Below are 27782 nucleotides of genomic sequence, written 5' to 3'. Positions count from 1 at the left end.
GCGTGCGGTTCATAATCTGAGGGTCGCGAGTTTGCGCCCGAGTCGTGCCAAACATGCTCGCCCTCCCAGCCGTGGGGGCGTATAATGTGACGGTCAATCCCACTATTCGTTGGTAAAAGAGAAGCCCAAGAGTTGGCGGTGGGTGGTGATGACTAGCTGCCTTCCCTCTAGTCTTACACTGCTAAATTAGGGACGACTAGCACAGATAGCCCTCGAGTAGCTTTGTGCGAAGTTCCAAAAACAACAACAACAACAATATTACTTTGAACCAAACGACCATCATTAAGCTGATAGAGATTGTATTGTCACTTTTATTATAATATGCATGAAGCGTTTAAAAGAGCCATCAAAAGTCGGGAGAACAATATATTATGTAGATAAGTGATTCATCCGTTTCTTAAAGCAACTCTTGCTGAAACTGCTGACCCATACATTATGGCCTTTATAAGTAAACCGTTCGTCTAATCTCTAAAGTAACTCTTGCTAAAGCTGCTGACCCAGGTATTAAAATCTTTACAAGTAACCTGTTCGTTTAAAGTGATTTCTGATAAAATTGCTGACTCACACCTTATGATCTAATGATATAATCCGGTGAACGAGAAAAGATAATGAAGAAAATACGATGGGAAAATTGTTTTTTAAACCCCTTGAAACTCTCAAAACGATCGGTATAAGCCAACCTAGATTCTAAAGGTTTTAGAATAATTATCAGACACCATTGCCAGCTAACAAATGACATATTCACGTAAAAACTGTTAAAAGTATCACACGTTTATTTCGACTCATCGCGATCTGGCATAACCAGGTGGTTAAGACGTTTATTTCGTAATCCTAAGTCACGGGTTCGAAACATCGTCACACCAAACATGCTCGCCCTTTCAGCCGTGAGGGCGTTAAAAGGTGAGATCAATCCCACTAGTTGCTGCTAAAAGAGTAGCCCAAGAGTTGACAGTGGGTGGTGATGATTAGCTGCCTTCCCCCTGGTCTTTCACTGCTAAATTAGGGATTGTTAGCGCAGATAGCCCTCTGCAGCTTTGCGCGAAATTCAAAAGCAGAGAAATAAATAATCGATTCATCGTACTGCTATTAACCTTCCCCCCACGTTTAGTGGTATTGTCTGTACGACACAAAAGTATCGAGAAAACTTCGCGTGTATACAACAGTGTCTTCACACTGTCAGCCAGTCATGATCTAACCATCTGCGTCACTGTTACCACGTGTGGAAAGTACATATAACAGGAAGTTTAGTACATCCATCTAATTCTAACCTAACCGCTACGGTAAGAAATGAGATTTGTCTTATTATTTCTTAACCCGTTACGCCTAATGCTTTTAATTCTTTATTATATAATATTTCTCTCAGTGAGTTGTCACACCAGTTTTCGCACGTGTCACGTGATTATCTCGCGGGCAAACCTTTACCAACTATATAACCTTAAACTTGTGAGTTAAGAACATGTGACGTTTATGTACGGGCTGTCGACTTTGGGAATCGGGAACTGTTTATTTTAAATCCCCTGATGTCCAATGAAAGAAAGCTGACAGTAGTGGTTATTGTGTTACTGACAGCTTACGTCGAGGAACGCAGAATTTAACATGTTAGAAACCAGTGTGTTTTTTCGTGATTATATTTTCAGAATGGTGTCTGGTGTATGAATTCAATAACATAAAACCTTAATAACCGTAAGGGATGTAGAAAGCGAATCGCTTTTATTTCACCACTCAAATGGTTCTCTGTCTCTTTTTTTCCCTCCCAGGTGTTTAGGGATGAGTCATTGGGCGTATAACTTCAAAATTCGGGTTTTGATATCTGCGGTGGGCAAAGCACAGGCAGCCCAATACGTAGCTTTACAACAAACAACAATAACTCTCTCTCTTCTTAGCCAAAAGTGGCTCAGCGATGAACATGAAGGTTTGTAATGCCTCGATATTCTTGATGATATAGCTCATCATGCAACTTAGAGCTAAACAAACATAAACAAGTTACTTCTCTGTTTTCTTGTTCAATCAGTGATAAACGTATGATGGCCATAGAACTCTACTTTACAGCTTTGTGCTGAAAAGAAAACAAAACAAAACACAGTCCCCGTATATATATATATATTTAAATAAATAAACACTGTCTCTTCCTATTTCAATATTTTCTATTCATAAGATTCTTCTTTCTCTTTCGAAGGGTTCCTTTTTTTCATGGTTGTCGTTGTCGGTTTCTGCGTTGATATTCTAACAATTACAAAGTTATGGATAAGTGACACTGTGTAATGTGACAGGAATAAAAACAACGAGCGACACTCGCCCAAAGATATTCGTTTTCAGTGCGTAGACTACAAACATGATTGTCGTTTGTTGAAAATATATAACGTACTGCTGTTTGTTCTGGTAGTACTTTGGTTATCAGTAACGTACTGTTGTTTGTTCTGGAAGTACTTTGGTTATCAGTAACGTCCTATTGTTTGTCTAGTGGTACTTTGGTTATCAGTAACGTACTGTTGTTTGTTCTGGTATACTTTGGTTATTAGTGACGCCCTATTCTTTGTTCTGGTAGTACTTTGGTTATCAGTAACGTACTGTTGTTTGTTCTAGCGGTACTTTGGTTATCAGTAACGTACTGTTCTTTGTTCTAGTAGTACTTTGGTTATCAGTAACGTACTGTTGTTTGTTCTGGTAGTACTTTGGTTATCAGTAACGTACTGTTGTTTGTTCTAGTAGTACTTTGGTTATCAGTAACGTACTGTTGTTTGTTCTGGTAGTACTTTGGTTATCAGTAACGTACTGTTGTTTGTTGTAGTAGTACTTTGGTTATCAGTAACTTACTGTTGTTTGTTGTAGTATTACTTTGGTTATCAGTAACGTACTGTTGTTTGTTCTGGTATACTTTGGTTATTAGTGACGCCCTATTCTTTGTTCTGGTAGTACTTTGGTTATCAGTAACGTACTGTTGTTTGTTGTAGTAGTACTTTGGTTATCAGTAACGTACTGTTGTTTGTTGTAGTAGTACTTTGGTTATCAGTAACGTACTGTTGTTTGTTCTGGTAGTACTTTGGTTATCAGTAACGTACTGTTTTTTGTTGTAGTAGTACTTTGGTTATCACTAACGTACTGTTGTTTGTTGCAGTAGTACTTTGGTTATCAGTAACGTACTGTTTTTTGTTGTAGTAGTACTTTGGTTATCACTAACGTACTGTTGTTTGTTCTGGTAGTACTTTGGTTATCAGTAACGTACTGTTTTTTGTTGTAGTAGTACTTTGGTTATCACTAACGTACTGTTGTTTGTTGCAGTAGTACTTTGGTTATCACTAACGTACTGTTGTTTGTTCTGGTAGTACTTTGGTTATCAGTAACGTACTGTTTTTTGTTGTAGTAGTACTTTGGTTATCACTAACGTACTGTTGTTTGTTGCAGTAGTACTTTGGTTATCAGTAACGTACTGTTTTTTGTTGTAGTAGTACTTTGGTTATCAGTAACGTACTGTTTTTTGTTGCAGTAGTACTTTGGTTATCACTAACGTACTGTTTGTTGTAGTAGTACTTTGGTTATCAGTAACGTACTATTTGTTGTAGTAGAACTTTGGTTATCAGTAACGTACTGTTGTTTGTTCTAGTAGTACTTTGGTTATCAGTAACGTACTGTTTGTTGTAGTAGTACTTTGATTATCAGTAACGTACTGTTTTTTGTTGCAGTAGTACTTTGGTTATCACTAACGTACTGTTTGTTGTAGTAGTACTTTGGTTATCAGTAACGTCCTATTGTTTGTTGTAGTAGTACTTTGGTTATCAGTAACGTACTGTTTGTTGTAGTAGTACTTTGGTTATCAGTAACGTCCTATTGTTTGTTGCAGTAGTACTTTGGTTATCACTAACGTACTGTTTGTTGTAGTAGTACTTTGGTTATCAGTAACATACTGTTTGTTGTAGTAGTACTTTGGTTATCAGTAACGTACTGTTGTTTGTTGTAGTAGTGCTTTGGTTATCAGTAACGTACTGTTGTTTGTTCTAGTAGTACTTTGGTTATCAGTAACGTACTGTTGTTTGTTCTAGTAGTACTTTGGTTATCAGTAACGTACTGTTGTTTGTTTTAGTAGTACTTTGGTTATCAGTAACGTACTGTTGTTTGTTCTGGAAGTACTTTGGTTATCAGTAACGTACTGTTGTTTGTTCTGGTAGTACTTTGGTTGTCAGTAACGTACTGTTTTTTGTTCTGGTGGTACTTTGGTTATCACTAACGTACTGTTTGTTCTAGTAGTACTTTGGTTATCACTAACGTACTGTTGTTTGTTGTAGTAGTACTTTGGTTATCAGTAACATACTGTTGTTTGTTGTAGTAGTACTTTGGTTATCAGTAACATGCTGTTGTTTGTTGTAGTAGTGTGATCTCTATACTCTTTCTATCATTAATTACAGGAGATAAAATAAAGAAAGAAATCACTTGTAACACGTGTAAACAGTGACGTGTTAATGCAAGTCACTGCCACTAGGGTGAGAAGAAACTGCTATTTATTTGTTTTTATTATTGATAAACATCTCTAACTGCTTTGATCAGAACATTTTGTTTTGCTGTTTGGTAACTTTTGGTGGTCCAGTAATAAGCTGCAGTGTTGTAATTGGACATCAAAATAATGGATATAATTTGGAATTTTGCACTAGGGTGTTTAAAGTTTTCTTTTTAAGCTCAAATCTACACAGTGGGCTATATGTGCTGTGACTTGCACGGGTATCGAAACCCAGTGTTTAGCGTTTTAAGCCTTCAGACTTATCGCAAAGCCAATTGGGGACACTACGCGAAGACTATCTCCGTTAGCCATGTCTAATTTAGAAGTGATAGACTAGATTTAAGGCAGCTAGTGGACATCATCCATCGCCACCTCTGAGAATACTTTATCTTAGAAAAATAGGATTTGCTGTCATGTTAACACTTCCATGGTAAAGGAGCAAGAACGTGTGTTGACGTGTGTCGCAGCCAGGAAGTTCAGGTTGTTAATGTGTATTTAAAATACCAATAATAATATCTGATAAGTAATAATACCTAATAAATGTACCTAAGATTTAAAAACAATGTCACGTTTATGACTTTCAGGTTAATTATAGATTTAACAAAAACTAATAAATATTAAGTGAACCAGAAATGGAATAATAGTTTGTATGCATATCTATGAATATAAGACCATTGGTTCGCGTCCGGTTATAGTAAAAGAAACAAGGAGCTCCACACTTTGGAACTTAAGATGAATTATAAGAGTGATGATCAAATCCTACTATTAGATTAGAGCAACTCATGAATTGGCGATGGGTGCTGTTAACTACTACCTCACGTCCATCCGTCAAAATTAGGGATTGTATGTAGCTTTGGGAAACAATCCGAGAAACAAACCACAAACTTCGTTTTATTATTTTACAATAAAAAATGAACTATTATCGTGTTTAAAATCAAGTTTTGATACCTGAGATGAGCTCAGTACAGACAGCCAGTTGTTTATGCTTTACAGAAAACAAATAATTTATATTTAATAATTCTGAGTTCTGAATCTAAAATATTGTTTTATTTTTGCTATAAATCTGCTATGAATAGATTGTGAAGGAAATAAAATACTTTGTTTTTGCCTGGTCCTCTCAAGTAATTTATTATTCACAGTGAAAAAGGGCCCGGCAAGGCCAGGTGGGTTAAGGCGTTCGACTCGTAATCCGAGGGTCGCGGGTTCAAATCCCCGACGCACAAAACATGCTCGCCTTTTCAGCCGTGGGAACGTTATAATGTGACGGTAAAAGAGTAGCCCAAGAGATGGCGGTGGGTGGTGACGACTAGCTGCTTTCCCTCTAGTCTTACACTAAGTAATTCGGGACGGCTAGCTCAGATAGCCATCTAGTAGCTGTGCGCGAAATTCAAAAAACAAACAGCGATAAACTATGATTTAGTGCTATCTTTAGTCAACTGTCAAAAACGTTTTTAAGTTTGTTTTAGAACTCTGTTTTCTTTTAATTTATTCAGGTTCAAGACGTTTTAATATAACGCTATCTTCAGCCAATTTTCAAAAACGTTGTTTCCGTGCTCGAGATATCTCTCAAGTAAATTATTGCTACTTATAAAGAAATTCAGTGCAAATTCATATTTATACAGTTGTTTAGTCTTGATAAAAAAAAAAATTCTCTGTTGAATGTTGATGCTTTTCGATACAGTTTGATGTAGGGGTGTTCCAAAAATTTATTGCCATAAATGAATTTTTATACACATTTATAAATTATACTCAAAATATCCGCCTTCAGAATCGATACAACATCAGCCTCGTTCAAATCAGCTTACCAACACTGGTTCTTGAATACTCGCACCATTGTCTGAAGTACTCTGTAAAAAAACAAGAAAAATTACGAAAATTTCCTTAGTGTTATGGTGACAATCGATTTTCTGGACAACCCCCTAAAATATATGTGATGTTTCAGATATGCACTGGTGCACAAGCTGCTTTCCTACTGGCAGACGAATTTGTTCTGTGGAATACTTTTACGTATTTGAGGCCACGATAACTGCAGCACACTTGGATATAGAGGGCGGTTTTAAAGTGAATCATCATTTCTACAATTGAATAAATCTTAATACTCATTGGTCAAGGTAACAAGTCAGTGGTCTTCGAAGACGTATACATTTTTTTACTACGTATATTACTAATAATCATCAAGGTTATTTCCTGTTTTCAAAATGCCCAAACTACGAAGAACACGTACAGATGCACCCCTAGTGGCGAATTATGTGATAAGCCTAATTTTAACTCGATTTGTTTTTAACCCTTGAAACATCATTACGTCTTTATTTTTTTTACACATTAATATAAAAAGGACTTTCTTTGTTTGTTTGTTTTTTTTAATTTCGCGCATAGCTATTCGAAGGCTACCTGCGCTAGCCGTCCCCAATTTAGCAGTGTAAGACTAGAGGGAAGGCAGTCATCACCACCCACCACCAACACTTGGGCTACTCTTTTCCCAACGAATAGTGGGATTGACCGTCACATTATAACGATCCCACGGCTGAAAGGGCGAGCACGTTTGGCGCGATAGGAATGCGAACCTGCGACCATCGGATTAAGAGTCGCACGCCTTAACTCGCTTGGCCATGCCGGGCCTGATATGAAAAGGAAGTTTTAAAGATGCATTTTGTATAATAACTGTAATTCTAGCTTTGATAAATATATCCTTCTACTAGTATAAATAACTATTAACAATTGTATAGCCCTCCCGAAAGATCGCCATTTTTGGCAAAATAAAAACTGAAGCAGTTAATTAAATCATAAGCATACGATATTAGAAATATTAAATAAAGGTAACAAGAAACTCAGAATTCATTATGCTGAAAATAGAGATTCAAAATTGTTTTCGATATTGTAAGGTAATCATCAGTCTGATATTATCTACTTTTGAATCAGAAACATATGTATTATCCTGGAAACTGTTAGATGTCTGCTTCTCCCGCAGTCGACTCCCAAGTCTCGCTTAACTCCACATACGGTTTATACAAGTAAACTATGGAATACTACGACAAAAATATAACAATAGAGCACCGACTCATGTTTTCGTGAGAAGGAACAACTTTGATAACATGACAACAAATAGCTAGACCAAAAAACGTCTGTCTTACCTGGTCCGAGAAAAGGAAACATCCATTGAGAGACTGTTTAATAAATAGACTAAACAGTGATACTACGTGGCGTTATAATGTGACGGCTAATCCCACTATTTGTTAGTAAAAGAGTAGCCCAAGAGTTGGCGGTGAGTGGTGATGACTACCTGCTTTCCCTCTAGTCTTACACTGCTAAATTAGTGACGGCTAGCACAGATAGCCCTCGAGTAGCTTTGCGCGAAATTCAAAACAAATATACCTACACTAATTAATAACCTAACATCCAACTGCAACGCCCCGTACAATACCGTATCTGTTTATACTCTCGTCCCTGAGACATGTGTCCGGCAACGGTCATATTCAAACTCTCTCTTTCTTAACCTGAAGATGACCTCGGAAGGTCGAAAAGTTGTTCTCTTCTTATCAATAAAAGTGTCAATACCCATACCAACCGTTCTGAGATACATTTTTATTCCAGTTGGGATTCTTGTCATTAAGAATTAAAAAAAACGATTCGTCAGTTGGTTGGGCTGGGCGTGGCTGGATTATGGGACCGATAATTCAATATTAGTGGCCTCTTTGACTGAGCGCAGTTAGCTGGTGGTGCAGCTTAGTTTTAAATTCTAAAACAGATAAATTCATTAGAGAGTTATACCCAATAAATGTAGGCGTCCTCACTGTCCATCCATCTTAGAAAGGGATGCAACAAATGGGATTTGGGGTGTTACACACACAACATGGTCCCTTCGATATTCCATTTATCAGTTAATATCCAATCGTCATTGACTTCCGTCGGCCAACAAGCTCTTATCCACCTATTTGGAGCGAAATTTCAGGTGAAAAAATAAATAATTTGTTACTGCGACAATTTTACCGAGAAAATATGGGCAAGTTTCTGACGGATCTAATAGTTTTAGCATACTATCTTCATCTATTCGTTTTCTGTTAAATAATACTCGAGTATACAGATTACCTCTCTACAAACAGCCCAAGTGTGTATGATTTGTTGGCAAAGCTGGGTCACGTAGCCCCATCCATTCCAAATGTAGGAACTTCACTTCTGCATTATTTTAGTTTCATTATGTATCTGGCTTTCTCTCTGTCATCCGGCATGGCCAGACGGTTAAGGCACTCGACTCGTAATCTGAGGGTCGCGGGTTCGAATCCCCGTTGCACCAAACATGCTCGCCCTTTCAGCCGTGGGAGCGTTATAATGTGGCTGTCAATCCCACTATTCGTTAGTAAAATAGTAGCCTAAGAGTTGGCGGTGAGTGGTGATGACTAGCTGCCCTCTCTCTAGTTTTACACTGCTAAATTAGGGACGGCTAGCGCAGACAGCTCTCGTGTAGCTTTGCGCGAAATTCAAAACAAACAAACATTCTCTCCATTTATTCTTGTGGTGTAGAAAATTTTGTTTTCTATTTCTTTTATTTAAATAAATTGACCCGCAGTTAGCGCGAAACATTATATGATTCTGTAGGCCTTAAGTGCCTACACGTACTTATGTTATATTTAACAGAGGCATAGTGACTGTTTTGAGGTTACTAGTGGTGTGCCATTCACTTCCATTTATAGCACTGCGAGAAAAAAACTGTACATTCAATAATTCCTCTTTTGATACTGTGTTATTATAGTAAATTATAGGCGTCGTTGTGTCTATAATATTTCACACTGAAGACAGCTGGCAGGCACTGGTATCATTGGTTGTCTAGCGCCTATTTCTAATACCATACGTAACCGCAGGTATCAAAGATTCAGTTGAAGAGACAGAACTTCGAAAACTATAAAGGGGAGGAGGCGAAAAGTATTATTTGCTCCACTACAAAATATAATATGGAATAAAATTAGAAAAGTTGAGAGAAAAAAACGCATAGAAAATCCAGCTCGAATAAGATACTGTTTTATGATTTGTTCCCGCTGCAAGAAATCGAACTTCAATTTTTAATGTTGTGAGTCGGTAAACCTACCGCTGACCCACCTGCGTCACGAGAACGTTACAAAAGAGAAATGGCTTTAGGTTTTAGTTCATTTAAATTATTTTTGAGATCAGGAGTCACCTTGAAGATCCAAGGAATCATGGTTGACGTCCCATTTCCGCATAAACATGGTGACATAAACCACTTTGTGATTATGTGTGAATTATAAGATTGTTTGTTTGTTTGTTTGTTTTGAATTTCGCCCAAAACTACATAATGGCTATCTGCGCTAGCCGTCCCTAATTTAGCAGCGTAAGACTAGAGGGGAGGCAGCTAGTCATCACCACCCACCGCCAACTCTTGGGCTACTATGTTACCAATGAATAGGGGGACTGACCGTAACATTATAACGCCCCTACGGCTTAAGGGGCGACAATGTTTGGTGTTACAGGGATTCGAACCTGCGACCTTCAGATTACGAGTCGAGTGCCTTAACCACCTGGCCATTCCTGGCCAAGTAACGAACAAGTCCCCCTGTTGTCAGGTGAGAGTATTCAAAACAGATGGCGGTAAAAGCTATTCACTGGCTGCTTTCCCTTTCGTCTGTTACCTAAACATTGGTTCGGCTGTGTTCAAACAACACGAAACTTATAAAGAAAATTATTAAATAGTCATTCAAATTTTCATAAAAAAATAAATTTTAAATTTTTCATTCTTGTGGAAGTCGAAAAAGTTATGGATTTGAAAATATTATAGTCATAATTGCTTGTAATATTATATTTGTTAAACGTTCGTCAGACACAATTCTGTTTGTCATAAACTACGTTATTTTCCCTTGTGAAATCTTTTAAAAATTCTACAGAGCCTCATCATACATGCACGCGCGCACACACACGGCGAGACGTTTAGTCTTAGATCTTGTCCGGAAAGATCCTCAAATGTATCTTCTGACATTTCTACTTCCCCCAATATGTTATAGCGTTTTTGTGTGATGTATCATTAAATATCTTCGTAAAGGGAAGAGTTATGTATGTGACTCACGAATGCGTTAGATCTCATTAATGAGTGCAAATTAGGCCTAACACGTCCGTGTTTGTTTGATAAAATGCTAATTTTAGAAGCATCACAATAGGGTATTTGGGAAGGGGGAGAGAACTTTGGTCCAGGAAATGAACGGTCAGTGATTCCATTTCTCGGTACTATGTGAATTGGTATCATATCGTTTTCAGAAAACGTACAATTAAGGCAAACGCCCCAATGTCAAATCACGATATGAGGCAACTGATAACTCATCAGAAGAATGTGGCTGTATGTTCATACCTACATACTCTGATACAGTACGTTACTGTGCTTAAACAGAAACGTTAACATTTTGGAAATAATTGCTGAAAAGGGACTGTTTAGGTATAATTGTAACACACATTCACAAGCTTCACTCACGTAATGGATAGGCTCTTTCCAGTTTATTTATAGAATTTTCTTAAATATTTATTTCCACATAACCTGTTCATCATCAAGTCCTTGTCAAAACAAGTTTTTTTTTTGCGTTTTTCTTTCAATTTATATATTTTTGGAAAACAGTCACCCCTTCCCGCAACTGTCTGCAGGGAGTGAAGGTTGATGAAAGTGCTCAACGTTTTTGTTGTAATCAAGAGAGAAAGAGGTGGACTTATTTGTGCTTCTTGGGCTGCATGTTGAAAATAAAAATCAATTATACGACAAAAAAAGATGTTATAATATTCACATCTACATGTTTAGCATTTTCAATTAGGCACCAAACATGCTTGCCCTTTCAGCCGTGGGAGCGTTATATTAGCCCCCCGCTAGTACAGCGGTATGTCTCCGGATTTACAACGCTAAAATCAGGGGTTCGATTCCCCTCGGTGGGCTGAGCAGATAGCCTTTGTGGCTTTGCTAAAAGAAAAAACACACAAACACACACTCCAATTAGGCTTGGAGCCTGGCATGACCAGGTGGCTAAGGCACTAGACTCGTAATGTGAGGGTCCCGGGTTCAAATCTCTGTTACACCAAACATGCTCGCCCTTTCAGCCTTGAGAAATTTTAGAGTGATGGTCAATTACACTATTTCTTGATAAAAGAGTAGCCCAAGAGTTGACGGTGGATGGTGTTGACTATCTGCCTTTTATTTAGTCTTACATTGCTAAATCAGTGACGGCGGGCGTAGATAGCCCTCGTGCAGCTTTGCACGAAAGTTCCAAACAAATAAACAAAATTTTCACGATGTTTCGAGGAGTGAATTTTCAAGACCATCAACAGGTGTCGTATCAGACGTTTTTCTTTTGTGTGTCTGAAATTACCAGACTTCGAAATACCGAACTCGAATACAGGTTCTCTAATCCCTCTATTTCTCTCTATCTCACGTATCTCTCTCAATCCTACTATTCGTTGGTGAAAGAGTACTCCAAGAGTTGGCGGTGGGTGGTGATGACTAGCTGCCTTCCCTCTAGTCTTACACTGCTAAATTAGGGACGGCTATTGCAGGTAGCCGTCGAGTAGCTTTGCACGAAATTCAAAACAAACCAAACTCTAGTCTTTGAAACGTGAGATCTACTACGTTTTGTATATATGAGCCTGACATATGAATCACTTTGGTGGTAAATGAAAAACACAGCAAACATTTTTAAAATTCGAACCACCATTGTTTGTTTGATTTAGTAACAACCAAACCTAATAAAGAGATTTCTTGTTTTTTAGTACAAAATCATTTTTGTAATAAAATTAGACAGAATCGGCCTTTAATCTCCAGCCAACGTTTGTCTATTGCGGCATTATCAGGGCTAATTATTACAAGAATTATTTTTATACTACTAGCCCTTACAAAGCCTCAGTAGTGGAATTGATAGAAATATTATAATGTCCTCATAGGTGAAAGGGCGAGCATGTTTAGTATGAAGGGGATTCGAACCCGCGATCATCAGATTGCGAGTCGAGCCCAGTAAACACATGGCCATGCTGGGCCTTCGAACCATCAAGAGAACTATCCAGATTCATGATATCCTCGTTATCTTTTATTCTTCTACTTAGTTTAATAGTCTGAATTCCCTGAACAAGATGTTGGTCATATTAGTGCTACGTCTAATACTGATGAACCAGTTGGGGTCAAAAATTTGATAAACCGCAAGAGGAGAAACCCAAATGCTTTGTAAATATAGGCCACACTTGCTCGCTTGTGTAATCCGGGTTTCGGATTATAGCGATAAAATAGTGTTTCGATACCCGTGATCAGAAGTGCACAGGTAACCCATTGTGTATCTTTTTGTTTAATAACAGCGAAACCCAATAAACAGGTTTATTGTCTTGTTAGCAAAAGTCGCTTACTGTGCTTAGATTACTGGTTTTTGTGTTGTTTGTACAAAATCGTTTATAGTGCTCTGATTATGAAATTACTTGTCTTGTTATTACAAAGTCGTTTACAATGCTCGAATTACTGGGTTTTGTGTTTGGTTAGCATATAGATGTTTACAGCATTCGGATTACCGATTTTCTTCTTTCTTAGGGATTTCTGTGCATGTCCATACTGGATACTCTCCAGAGAAAGATGTTTGAGAATGCCCATCTTGGATAGTCTCTAGAGAAAGATTTCTGAGCATGTAATCTTGAATAGTCCCAGATAGGAAGTTGGGAGCATGTACATCTGAGATATTATCGATTAGGGACAAACGGGCATGGACATCTTGGATAATCCTTTGGAAGATTTTGAGATCATGGTTATTGGGGTAATCCGAGGTAAAATAAAATAATATTTTATTGTATTTGGAAATGGTTACACTGAACCAGTTTCAAGTAAGATACTAAACGTTTGGGCGTATACTTCAAAATAAGATACTTGTTTTTGGTAAATAGATATCTTGGATAATCCTGTGGTGGGATTTGAGAACATGCCTAACTTACAAAACTTGAAGTAAGGTCTTATGAATATGCCCTTCACTCACTATGTTTGGGCTTTGTTGTTTTCTTACGCATCACACCAAAAGCTGATCATTTCATCAGACTAAACTCGTTCTTCAGGCCAATCTTTATTGAACTATTTGAATAAGTTCAAAAACAGTAAGATAACAAACTCCGACATGTTTCGTGGCCTTTGACTAAGAAGGTCAATTATAAGTCTGACCCTCACAAAACCTGTTCTCAATTAAATGGTTAAATTGAATTATAAATGAATTGAATTAGTCCTATCTTCAACAATTACTATATTCGAAATCCCAGATTTGTTTTTAGAAAACCAGATAAATACACTCAACTTGATCATTACCTATACTAAGGTATAAAGATCGAACTTATGAATTTGTAATCTCTATAAAATATTTTTTACTGTCTTTGAACATGGTTAGACTGTATCAGTTTCACATAAAGACACTAAACGTTTTAGTGTGTAATTTAAAATTTTATTTGTATTTTTGGTACATCTGGTGCACAGTTCGAATAGTACATGTGAACCTTAAATAATATTTCTAAGTCAGTTACAAAAAAAAAAGAAGTTAATTAATTTATACGCATAAGACAAAGCTGAAATTCTTTTATGGTGTTAAAAATATCGGTTCTAAATTGTTTCGTGATTTCTGTAAGAAGGTTGAAGTTGGTGCTTTTTTATAAATATTTTGTACAATAATAGGATTGTCTATATGCAAAAACGGTTGGTTTGGGTTGAGAAAATTTTTTATGCAGAGGAGCGAACAACGTTTCGACCTTCTTCGGTCATCGTCAAAGAAAGGAAGAGGTAACTGATCGATAGCTGACCACATGTTTGAAAATGGTTGTGTAACTGAGTGTAGGAATGTAGAGGGCGTGAATAGGATTGTCTGTTTCAAATTAAGTTCCACAATGGTTTGTCTCTGCTCTATCCCCCCACAGGTATCGAAAACTCGGTTTCTAGCATTGTAAGCCCCCAGACACACTGCTGTACCACTGGGGGAGGGAGCAAAGAATGATGAACTTTTATTTTTCAATTGAATCGAATATTAGCTCTAACAGTAAGTACACCAATAGAGAGTTTGTTTTTTGAATTTCCCGCAAAGCTACACGAGGGCTATCTGCGCTAGCTGTCCCTAATTTAGCAGTGTAAGCCTAGAGGAAAGGCAGCTAGTCATCACCACCCACTGCCAACTCTTGGGCTACTCTTTTAACAATGAATAGTGGGATTGACCATCACATTATAACGTACACACGGCTGAAAGAACTAGCGTGTTTGGTTTGATGGGGAACCAACAGAGAGCTTGTACTTTTGGTTATAATACCTTTCACCTCACCAGGGATTTCGAAAGTAGGATTATGCGTAATTATTTTATTCATTGAAAACTTATATTAATATATTTAACTTATTTTTATTGACTTGTATATATTAAAATCAGTATTATTTTCCTTGTTTTTGCTCAGATGCCATAATCACACGAAATGTTACAATGTGCTAGAAGATTTATTTTTTTATATAAGTTTACATTATTAAGTGCAGAGCTACACAGTGGGCTATCTATTCTTTGTCTGCTGCAGGTCTCGAAACCTTATTTTGAGCGATGTAAAGCTCATAGATTTACTGCTGAGCCACCAGAGGAGGGGCGTGAGCATACCCTTAGCATGAAAAAAAGCTCGAAGATTCGGTTTACATTTTAGAAAAGATGCAAACAAAATAGACAATAAATTACCAGGACCTGAAAAGAGATGTCTTCTATTAAGTTAGTGTTAGGTATAGCTCTTGGGCATCTATATAAGCAATATATTATTAAGGTTTGTTATATTAGGTAAAATTTTTTTTGATATATAAAAACGCCTTGATCCGAAATATTTCCTTATTCGAACTACATGTCATCACCTTAAAGAGTTGGTTGTTTACTGTGGTCGCCATGTACCCGAGCAAGCAGTTGAACAAAAGACGGTGTTCCTGGTGTTTCAAAAGTTATAACTGTGAAATCTATATGACATTGTTCACTTCGGGATAAGTATATATCGATAATATGTGGTCGTTCTAAAGCACGAACTCTACCTTAAATCAAAAAGAAAAATAAATTAATTGCTAGCCGTTGTTTCAAAATAAATTCCAAATCAGCCTGTGGATACAACTGTACATACTCTCCTATTTAAGTTATCAACCAGAGACATTAGCACCAGTACCAGTAGAAATGAAACTAAACCACCTACTGATTTATGATCAAACATGTCAATATCAGATACTGTAGGTCTGAGTGGAATATCAGTTTGTGTGAACCTTCGATAATCTATGTAAAGATGCCAGGATGAGATTTCACCTGTTTACTGATAGTTATCTCCCTTCTTTGTGTAATTTGAGAACAAACTTCTGCTGCTCTCCAAGCTGAACTGGTCTCGTTAGTTTCAGGGCTCTGTTTATCGTCCAAATCATTTCATATCCTCCTAACATACTCACTTTGTTTCTCTTTTTTACAGAACCATAACGCCATTATTTCTGTGAGGTTTTATTTTTATCAAGTAGGACAACACCATTTCCACTATCAGGTTCCATTTTTATTACGTAGGGCAACACCATTATCATTATCGGGTTCCATTTTTTTTATCAAGTGTGACAACACCATTACCTGTATATGGTTCCATTTTTATCAAGTAGGAAAACACCTTTACCTGTATCAGGCTTTATTCTTATCAAGCAAGACAACACCATTATCTCTAACAGATTTGTTTGTTTTTCAATATGACAAGACCATTACCCTTGTCAGGTTCCGTTTTGTCCAGTAGAACAAAACTATTACCTGTATGAAGTTCTTTTTTTTTCACATAGAAGAAAACCTATTACTACGTCTATTATATTCCTTTCTTTATTTCAATGGATCAACACCTCTCCATCTATCAGGTTTGAGAAACATTATTGAATTTAGGTGAATTCTTTGAAACTGTTCAAAGCCATTTGTAATAAATTGTTCAATAGGTTTAAAAAAATTACACTTTTCAGAATGTGAATTTTTGGGTAGTCGAAAAATGTTGAATAAATTTATATGGGTCATCCACGAAAGTGGAGAAGGTAGAAAGTAAGCCTATTTCATTTTTCACACTGTGTCAGCTTGATTTTCACCGAGCGTTTTTGTTTACATTTCCTTTAATTAAGCGAATTAAATCTAAATAATCGTTTCTCTTATTAAGTACAAAGATAAATAAATAAAAGATTATCTTTTAATACAAAGATAATCTAGGTTTTAAGGCATTAAGTATTGACACTTTCTGCTGAGCCAATAGGGGGTGTAAATAATCTATTGAGATATTGAGATCAGAGTTCGTTGGGCTGTCTGTTTTTGTTAATAATCACAAATTAGAGCTATATTATGGGTTATCTTTGGTGTGCTCACTGGGATCGTTTGTTTTGCTTTAATCCCATCATTCAAGAAATCAAACTTTAACACTTTTCCTAATCGTGACGGAAGGTACATGAAGTTTGGAAATTTTGGAACTAGTCTGTTTTCTTTGCAATCTGTCAAAAATTACAAATTATATGTATTCTCTGAGTACAAAATGTAGTTTTTTTCTCCTATGTTTCTGAAATTCCTGACATCATGCGGCCCGGCATGGCCAGGGGGTTAAAGCACTCGACTCGTAACCTGAAGGTCGCAAGTTAGATTTCCTGTCACACCAAACATGCTTGCCCTTTCAGCCGTGGGGACATTATAATATCATAGTCAATCCCACTATTCGTTGGTGAAAGAGTAGCTCAAGAGTTGGCGGTGGGTGGTGATGACTAGCTGCCTTCTCTCTATTCTTACATTACTAAATTAGGGACAACTAGCACAGATAGTCCTAGTGTAGCTTTGAGCAAAATTTAAAACAAAAAAACACTCCTGGCATTACATATATGTTATCTTCTTTTGGGAACTGGAACAACTGTTTATTTATCAATAATTCTTATTATTTGCTACGTTGCTATTAATTATTTGTTACATTTAGTTTCTTAAAAATGAAGCTACACAATCACAAGCCATAAGGTTGTACAAGTGTTTTATTTTATAATTTTCATTAAATGTTTTTTATTGTTGTATAATATGGTAGTCCTACCCTCTGTATATTACATAGGGTTCCTCAATGGCTAAAGCTGCCATTGGTGTTACTCTAACAATATCGTTTTCATACGGAATTAAAAAAAAAACAAAAAAAAACAGAATTTGGAAACCGTTTTACACAAAATATTATTTAATGTAATTTGTCTTCGCAACCAAATGTTTAGAAAATATTTTAGTGTCTTCAGAAAACTGATAAAACTTGAATTGTACCAACTTTTCAGATTTTATATGCTATACTGCTATTCAAGCTTACGTTTAATTTAATAAATACTTCTTTTTTGCTTTTAAAGCAAGAGTCTCCGAAGTGCCTAGACATTAGAGATCCATAGCAAGCTTAATGATGTCTACCCTAACAGCTTTAAGAGGTGTCACTGTAGTGCCACTATTGGTGATTTTATTGGTAAAGAACGCCACCTTTTTTACTGTGGTCAAAGCTGAAAGTGATTCTGCCCTGAAGACTAATTTTCATAATTTATCAGGTAAGAAAATGTTAATTAAAACTTCATTTCTTCACTGTGATTATTGTTAGCCATCAAATGATTGAGAAATGGTTACTTCAGATAAACTGAGGAACTAATGTACAAATAATCAAAGAATTTGAACACTGAAAGGAAAATATTTCGTTCGATCCTTCAGGTTCTTAACTAAAGTATTCTGGTGTATCTAGAGCCAGATATTTCTTTAACTGTATTTAATATACATCATATTAAAGTTTTAACAACTAAAATATTCAAATTAAAACATGATCCAGAAGTGGTGTGGTTTGTTGTCCTATGTATTATGCTACGTATTATAATTAAATCTTTTCTAACTCACAAACAATATTCAGTCTTCTGTCTTGGCTGGAACTGAATATTTTATTAGTGGTCAGGTCCACGAAAAGCAAATTACTTTTAGGTTGATACACACGTGATGGAAATGCTAGCTACCTCTATTCTTCAGACATGAGTGTTTTCTATTGAAGTTATGCGATGGCTAATGTACGAAGTTAATTCTTTGTAGTTGAACGGTTTGTAATGTTCGAAATCTATAAACGTTTCTAGTCAAATTATCTGTAGTTTTCCGACTGATAAGCGTTTAACACAATTATAGCTTCCCAGGCTTAGAGTGCACTGACTGTAGCAACCGAACGATATTCTTTTGTCTCTTGGCGCGTCAGTTTATAATCTTTAGACTAAATTCTCGAAAGTTCACTTGGCAACAATGTAAAACATACGTTGTTAATTCTTACCCTCAAGAATCTTCCACAAAATACAGAGAACAGACAGGACTTGCGCAATACAATATGCATTACATGTATATTGACACAAACGTAGATATTAAAATAACTTCATAACAATAAATCAGTTACACATGAGTAAACACTCCTTACGCAAACCACAACGCTCCTAGTAGCACAGCATTATTTCTATGAACTCAAACCGCTAAAAACGGGTTTCGATATCCGTGGTGGGCAGAGCACGAATAGTCCAGTATGTAGTTTTGTGTTTAATTCCAAACAAACAATCAAACCACAACACTTGTCGACTACTAGAGGCAAGGAATTAAACCTTTGTTTTTAACATTACCAAATATTAGTAGAAGCATGTGGAAAAAAAGACTAAACTCAAGTAAAAACACTGAAGTAAAAGTTCACGACATTGGTCCAAAAAAATTAGTTTTATTTCTCTGTGTTAAAAAACATGTATACTAGAGACATTAAGGATGCACTAAAATGTTGAAAGCTTATTGTAGAAATGTATCTTGACATAATATTTGTGTCTAATTGAAGGTTTAGGTACAGGTTTCTTTGGTTTTGTTTGGTTTGTTTTGAATTTCGCGCAAAGCTACTCGAAGGTTATCTGCGCTAGCCGTCCCTAATTTAGCAGTGTAAGACTAAAGGAAAGGCAGCTAGTCATTACCACCCACCGTCAACTCTTGGGCTACTCTTTTATCAACAGATAGAGAGATTAACCGTTACATTATAACGCCATCATGGCTGAAAAGGCAAGCATGTTTGGTGTGACGGGGATTTCAACCTTAGGTACAAGAACTGTGAATTTGGAAAGATAACGCTGTTGTGGCTATTATTTGGTTTGGGCCAGAAATAAGTAATGTACTTGGTTTCGTCAGTCAAATATAAATTCATAGCTCAACTGATGCAGTTTTGGAATAAATTTTCTGTTCCCACCTTTATATTTAAACGATACTCAAAATATGATCGGAACCCTACATCTCGCTGAAATTAAACACTGCTTAACGTGTTATGTGCTAAACACAAATGCAATGAATACATTTCTCCAATCTACTCCAATTACAGTTTTATTTCACCATTAGTCTTGCACTGTTTGTATGTTTTTGAATTTCTCGCAAAGCTACACGAGGGTTATCTGCACTAGCTTTCCCCTAATTTAGTAGTGTAAGACTAGAGGGAAGGCAGCTAGTCATCACCACCCACCGCCAACTCTTGGGTTACTCTTTTACCAACGAATAGTGGGATTGATCGTCATATTATAACGCCCCCACTGCTGAAAGGGCGAGCATGTTTGGTATGACGGAAATTCGAACCCGAGACCCTCGGATTATGAGTCGAGCGCCTTAATCACCTGGCCATGTCGGGCCATAGTCTCACATTAAGTTGACACAAGTTTTATCTTTTTCATGTACACTTACCAAGTAGGTTTTTTAAAGTGTCTGATACAGGCTTAGTTGAAGTCAGTTTGATTTTTCCAGCGTTTGATATAGGCTTAGCTAAAATCAGTTTGATTTCTTCCAGTGTAGACTTATTTGTAATGAAAACCGAATTAACATTAACGTTATTTTTCATCTTCGTCAAATGTCTGGTGTAGGTTTAGTTGTTACTGAAACCAAGTTGGCATCGGATTGATGTAGGCTTAACTGTTACGAAAATCAAATTTGAAACTAGTTTGATGTTTTCAAGTCCCGAAAATGTCACGAAATAAACACCAAATTTGTTTTTAGAGTATAATTATCTTTAAGTAAAAATATTTTATTTTTCACTGATATTTTGTTACTGATCAAATGACGACCAGCTAACATGAACCAATAACCTTTATCATTGATCTACTTAATAAACAGAAATCACTGAAAATCGATAACCCATTATCCATTCTTTATAATCGATTTAGTGGAAATGTATTGATTGATGTCAGTCCATGCACATCAGACGTTAAAACCTTTACAGTTTCACAGTGAACAAATACTACGTGGTCAATGTTTTCCCTAAAATAACAGAAATATTTCAACAGAAAGATATGATTAAGAATACATCCAAAATGTGACGATATATTTTGCTTATAACAAAACAAACAAAAAAGTGCATAAAGAATACGTTGGGACCCGGCATGGCCAGGTGGTTAGGGAACTCGACTCAGAATCTAAAGGTCGCGGGTTCGGATCCCCGTCACACCAAACATGCTCGTCCTTTCAGCCGTGGGAGCCCCTCTAGTCTTACACTACTAAATTAGGGAAGGCTAGCGCAGATAGCCCTCGTGTAGCTTTGCGAGAAATTAAAAACAAACAAACTACGTTCGTTGTTGAATTAAAAAACAAACCCTAATCTTTGTGTGTTCTGCCAAAGTTATATTGCTACCCTTTATTAAAAACTAAACATTTCTGGTTCTCAGAAAAACGAGCTCTTTGTTACAAGATAGTTGTACAATATGGCACTGTGCAACAACTTTATCCGAGCTTTAGAAGATTACATTTTCGCGTGTTCTTGCTGGTTAATTCTCACGAATCGCCGTAGTCCAGTCTCTTGCACGGTACTGTGCAACCGTGATCTTAAAACCTCGCCCTCTTCAAATTCTTGAGGTAATGCTGTCTTAGAAAAGAAAAAGTTCTATGTTCTGTGGCAACCAACAATAAACTGCTGGTGTGCGTGTGATACGGTAAATGATGATGGGACAGCTCTGCTAGTGATAAAATAAAGCCAAAGTAGAAACTAGAACAGCTACTTAACAAGAGTACAGTATACACTTTGTACCCTTTACAGCCTATGTAATGATAGAAGGATAAGTGAATAAAGGTACATTAAACACTTGAGTTTTCTTACAGTCTAACAAAAGACAGAAGGATAAGTGAATGAAGGTACATTAAACACTTGAGCTTTCTTACAGTCTAACAAAAGACAGAAGGATAAGTGAATGAAGGTACATTAAACACTTGAGCTTTCTTACAGTCTAACTAAAGACAGAAGGATAAGTGAATGAAGGTACATTAAACACTTGAGCTTTCTTACAGTCTAACAAAAGACAGAAGGATAAGTGAATAAAGGTACATTAAACACTTGAGCTTTCTTACAGTCTAACAAAAGACAGAAGGATAAGTGAATGAAGGTACATTAAACACTTGAGCTTTCTTACAGTCTAACAAAAGACAGAAGGATAAGTGAATAAAGGTACATTAAACACTTGAGCTTTCTTACAGTCTAACTAAAGACAGAAGGATAACTGAATAAAGGTACATTAAACACTTGAGCTTTCTTACAGTCTAACAAAAGACAGAAGGATAAGTGAATGAAGGTACATTAAACACTTGAGCTTTCTTACAGTCTAACAAAAGACAGAAGGATAAGTGAATGAAGGTACATTAAACACTTGAGCTTTCTTACAGTCTAACAAAAGACAGAAGGATAACTGAATAAAGGTACATTAAACACTTGAGCTTTCTTACAGTCTAACAAAAGACAGAAGGATAAGTGAATGAAGGTACATTAAACACTTGAGCTTTCTTACAGTCTAACAAAAGACAGAAGGATAACTGAATAAAGGTACATTAAACACTTGAGCTTTCTTACAGTCTAACAAAAGACAGAAGGATAAGTGAATGAAGGTACATTAAACACTTGAGCTTTCTTACAGTCTAACAAAAGACAGAAGGATAACTGAATAAAGGTACATTAAACACTTGAGCTTTCTTACAGTCTAACAAAAGACAGAAGGATAAGTGAATGAAGGTACATTAAACACTTGAACTTTCTTACAGTCTAACAAAAGACAGAAGGATAACTGAATAAAGGTACATTAAACACTTGAGTTTTCTTACAGTCTAACAAAAGACAGAAGGATAAGTGAATGAAGGTACATTAAACACTTGAGCTTTCTTACAGTCTAACAAAAGACAGAAGGATAAGTGAATGAAGGTACATTAAACACTTGAGCTTTCTTACAGTCTAACTAAAGACAGAAGGATAAGTGAATGAAGGTACATTAAACACTTGAGCTTTCTTACAGTCTAACAAAAGACAGAAGGATAAGTGAATAAAGGTACATTAAACACTTGAGCTTTCTTACAGTCTAACTAAAGACAGAAGGATAAGTGAATGAAGGTACATTAAACACTTGAGCTTTCTTACAGTCTAACAAAAGACAGAAGGATAAGTGAATGAAGGTACATTAAACACTTGAGCTTTCTTACAGTCTAACAAAAGACAGAAGGATAAGTGAATGAAGGTACATTAAACACTTGAGCTTTCTTACAGTCTAACAAAAGACAGAAGGATAACTGAATAAAGGTACATTAAACACTTGAGCTTTCTTACAGTCTAACAAAAGACAGAAGGATAAGTGAATGAAGGTACATTAAACACTTGAGCTTTCTTACAGTCTAACAAAAGACAGAAGGATAACTGAATAAAGGTACATTAAACACTTGAGCTTTCTTACAGTCTAACAAAAGACAGAAGGATAAGTGAATGAAGGTACATTAAACACTTGAGCTTTCTTACAGTCTAACAAAAGACAGAAGGATAACTGAATAAAGGTACATTAAACACTTGAGCTTTCTTACAGTCTAACAAAAGACAGAAGGATAAGTGAATGAAGGTACATTAAACACTTGAACTTTCTTACAGTCTAACAAAAGACAGAAGGATAACTGAATAAAGGTACATTAAACACTTGAGTTTTCTTACAGTCTAAAAAAGACAGAAGGATAAGTGAATGAAGGTACATTAAACACTTGAGCTTTCTTACAGTCTAACTAAAGACAGAAGGATAAGTGAATGAAGGTACATTAAACACTTGAGCTTTCTTACAGTCTAACAAAAGACAGAAGGATAAGTGAATAAAGGTACATTAAACACTTGAGCTTTCTTACAGTCTAACTAAAGACAGAAGGATAAGTGAATGAAGGTACATTAAACACTTGAGCTTTCTTACAGTCTAACAAAAGACAGAAGTATAAGTGAATAAAGGTATATTAAACACTTGAGCTTTCTTACAGTCTAACTAAAGACAGAAGGATAACTGAATAAAGGTACATTAAACACTTGAGCTTTCTTACAGTCTAACAAAAGACAGAAGGATAAGTGAATGAAGGTACATTAAACACTTGAGCTTTCTTACAGTCTAACAAAAGACAGAAGGATAAGTGAATGAAGGTACATTAAACACTTGAGCTTTCTTACAGTCTAACAAAATACAGAAGGATAACTGAATAAAGGTACATTAAACACTTGAGCTTTCTTACAGTCTAACAAAAGACAGAAGGATAAGTGAATGAAGGTACATTAAACACTTGAGCTTTCTTACAGTCTAACAAAAGACAGAAGGATAACTGAATAAAGGTACATTAAACACTTGAGCTTTCTTACAGTCTAACAAAAGACAGAAGGATAAGTGAATGAAGGTACATTAAACACTTGAACTTTTACAGTCTAACAAAAGACAGAAGGATAACTGAATAAAGGTACATTAAACACTTGAGCTTTCTTACAGTCTAACAAAAGACAGAAGGATAACTGAATAAAGGTACATTAAACACTTGAGCTTTCTTACAGTCTAACAAAAGACAGAAGGATAACTGAATAAAGGTACATTAAACACTTGAACTTTCTTACAGTCTAACAAAAGACAGAAAGATAAGTGAATAAAGGTACTTTAAACACTTGAGCTTTCTTACAGTCTAACTAAAGACAGAAGGATAAGTGAATAAAGGTACATTAAACACTTGAGCTTTCTTACAGTCTAACTAAAGACAGAATGGTAACTGAATAAAGGTACATTAAACACATGAATTATCTTATAGTCTAAATAAAGATATAAGGATAACTGAATAAAGGTACATTAAACAGTTGAGTTCTTTTATAATCTAATTTGGTTCGGTTTGAATTTTGCGCAAAGCTACACGAGGGCTATCTGCCCTACTCGTTCCTAATTTTGCCGCTTAAGACTAGAGGGAAGGCAGCCAATCATCACCATTCACTGCCATCTCTTGGGCTACTCTTTTATAAACAAATAGTGGGATTTACCGTCACAATATAATGCCTCGACGGCTGAAAGAGCGAGCATGTTTGTTGTGACGAGAATTCGAACCCACGACCCTTAGGTTACGAGTTCAGTGCCTTAACCACCTGGCCATGCTGGGTCCCCTTATAGTCTAAGTAAAGATGTAAGGGTAACTGAATAGAACTACTGTACACACTTTATATAATTCACAGTTTGTACACTGTTTAACGAGTACATAGATCTAAGTGATTGTTGTCTCACAAAAGAAAACAAAGTTTCTATTTTATCAGTATTCTTGATGAATCATTATTTCATCAGCTTAGAAAAGATATTAAGAATTTCAAAGAACAAATATTTTTATTTATTTTTTAACTACAGGATCATTTGCAGAGGATTTTTCCAGCTGTGGGCTAGGCCTATTGCTACTTTTTAAAACAAACAAACAAAACTGTATCGCTCATATGTTATATGTATGTTTAAGCCCTTGACGTTTGAACTGATGGAGGAAACGATTTTCAACATTTTAGAAGATTTAATGTTTACTTCTGAAAATTCCCTCTGTCAGTTGTTCTCTCTCTTGTCCAAATCTAGCTTGAAGCTTCCAGGATTGGTTTATTATTGACCACTCACACCCTCCTACTTGAGGAAGTCATAAGCCCGTATCCCCACAAATCCCGGGGTTCCAACTTCAACTACAAATAGCCAGGTTTCGAAACCATTAACCTGGAATTTTCTGATAACTTGCAGTGAAATTTGAACCTTTGAACTCAATATAAATCTCACGACTTCAGTTGTCTCTATCTGGTCTTTGACAGACCACTTCTGAGGGGTAATTGTTCCCTTCATATTTAATGTTGAATGCAATTTCCAAAATCAAGAATCATTGTTAGATGTGTGCTTTCCATTCTGACATTACTTGATTTTGTTCTCTGGAGGAAGGTGTTTAGTGGCGCTTTAAACTTGTTCCTGTTATTTGTCTTGAAGTGAATATAATTTACAGTAACTTCAATCTGTTTGTGTCTCCATCTTTATCTACTTGGTGAAAGAGCTACTATGCGTTGTGAGAGATCACGTACACTGTCCAGTTTCTTCCACATAAAAATTATTTTGTTGGCTTTGTAACATATGATAAGGAAACCTTGGTTGGACGTAAAGCTTATATGCATCTCGTGATAAATCCTAACATAAATGATGTAATTTTCAATACGTTTTTCATGACAGAGTCACTTTCCTTTTGCAGTTTTGCTAAGACTGTTAGATTTCAGATTGGATTCTTTGATTGCTTCTTAAATTATCACATTCCTCTTTTCTTTGGTGTTTGACTTCTTTCACCATTTTTCATTCAGTTTGAGTTGCTCTAATAATATCTTTGAGTTCCAATTATGGTTCAGTACATTGAACTTTTGGTCAACCTTCCATTTCTGATATGTTTTCAAATATTGAAGTATTAACCTTCATCTTCAGGACAGCGTCTCTTACTATTGCTCTTCAGTGGCACAGTGATAAGCCTGAAGTCTTATAATGTTGAAAACACAGAAAGCAAATTTCGTAAAGTTTTGTTAAATACAAACAAACAAACTCTTACCAGTATGAGACGTTTAGACTTTCTTTGTTTTTCTCAGTGACCAGTTTGAATATAATTACCAACTTAGCTGTTTTACAGTGAGGAGCCACAGTTAGTAATGACAGTAGTGCACCAAACAAATTTAATATATTACTGCTGATTTTTGTTTTCATTGTCACTACAGTGTTAAAGCTAACCTGTAATATAAAGAGAAACTTTAAAATAAGCTTGGAGCTAAATATATAAGATTTTGAAATTTCCAAGGAGATGTGACTGATTAATTATCTCCTGTGCTATTTAGGCTGTATGTGGCTTATATATTAGGAAGGCATGATACCGCTGGCCTAAGCTTACATATCTTTGGTGTGACTGGATATTGAAGATGAGATTTCTGTGCCCATTCTATCCTTCATTCAGTTAGTTGATCCAATTGTTGCAACATCTAATGGGCTTGTTATTGTTGGGTATTTGCATCATCGGTATTGGAATTTGTAGTCTGTCTCTTTGGTATGCTTCATCTGCACGGGAGCAGGACCAACAAAAACGAAATTGGTGAAATGATGCATCCCATTACAGTACCAGTCTGCAGTGAAATCCAATTTGTTGTGTACGTTTCTGTTGAGAAGCACCTGCCACATCATGAAATTGTGTGTTTTTTTTAAACATCTCAACTAATGAGATACTAATTCATATACATTTATTACGTCAAGCTAGGTCATTTTTTACTTAGCTTTTAAAGTTTGAAGGCTTAATTTCTTAACCTTCTCCTGATACGCTAAGCCATACTAGACCTTCAGTCTCATATAGTTCTTCTCGTTTGCTGTTAGAATATTTTCCTCAGATAAACTTCAATAGTTGTTAGCCAATGATAAGACTACCAGAATGTTGTTTCAATGATGAATTGATCTTTGGATAACTTTTTTATTCATCTTCCTATCTGTCTTACACACTGTACTGTGCTGCTTTTTAATCTTTTCCCAGATTTCATAAAACCCGCTGCCTCGTGTTCTTTAACTGTATCTTCTTCTGGTCCGCTTTGCAGTCCTTTTTTTTATTTTATTTTGGAATAAGAAAAATAGATCAGTAGTAAATAATGAAAAAATTAACTTTGTTGCATATTTATATATTTATTTATTTGTATAGGAGAGAATACAAATAAATTTGTTAGGAATCTCATATTGTTTAATTAAAATCTTGTAGGTTTTGTTCCGAAGTCTCAACGAACACACCAACATGATCTCGAAATACTTCATGTTAAAAGACGAGCTGTTGAGAGGGCTACATCCTCGCTATTAAACGAACTGCAGAATGACTCTGTGACACAGCATGCTGGCGTTTTACGTCAGAATGTCTTGTCTTTTGCAGATAAAAAGGGAAATAAAAGAGTGGGTTCAGAAACTCGTCACAACCATTCCAAAATCACGGAATTCACGTAA

At 36.1% G+C, this 27782-nt stretch overlaps 1 protein-coding gene across 1 annotated transcript; it reads left to right on the top strand.

Moving 5' to 3' along the window:
* Positions 1–1167: 1167 nt before the first annotated feature.
* Positions 1168–27782, top strand: LOC143228500 (uncharacterized). Its single transcript, XM_076459750.1, has 3 exons — positions 1168–1280; positions 17844–18032; positions 27547–27782. The coding sequence occupies exons 2-3, from the start codon at positions 17891–17893 to the stop codon at positions 27780–27782; spliced, it is 378 nt and encodes a 125-aa protein (XP_076315865.1). The 5' UTR covers positions 1168–1280; positions 17844–17890.

The sequence above is a fragment of the Tachypleus tridentatus genome, chromosome 10 (assembly GCF_004210375.1).
Source record: "Tachypleus tridentatus isolate NWPU-2018 chromosome 10, ASM421037v1, whole genome shotgun sequence".
Taxonomy (NCBI): domain Eukaryota; kingdom Metazoa; phylum Arthropoda; class Merostomata; order Xiphosura; family Limulidae; genus Tachypleus; species Tachypleus tridentatus.
Note: the sequence above shows the minus strand (reverse complement) of the source record. Positions and strands in the feature narration are given on the sequence as shown.

What these genes read in the sequence shown, in the direction of transcription:
- LOC143228500 (XM_076459750.1), top strand. Translation starts at nt 17,891, where the DNA reads ATGATGTCTACCCTAACAGCTTTAAGAGGTGTCACTGTAGTGCCACTA. An exon ending in TAATTTTCATAATTTATCAG is followed by an intron (nt 18,033 to 27,546) that starts GTAAGAAAATGT and finishes AAAATCTTGTAG; the next exon opens with GTTTTGTTCCGAAGTCTCAA.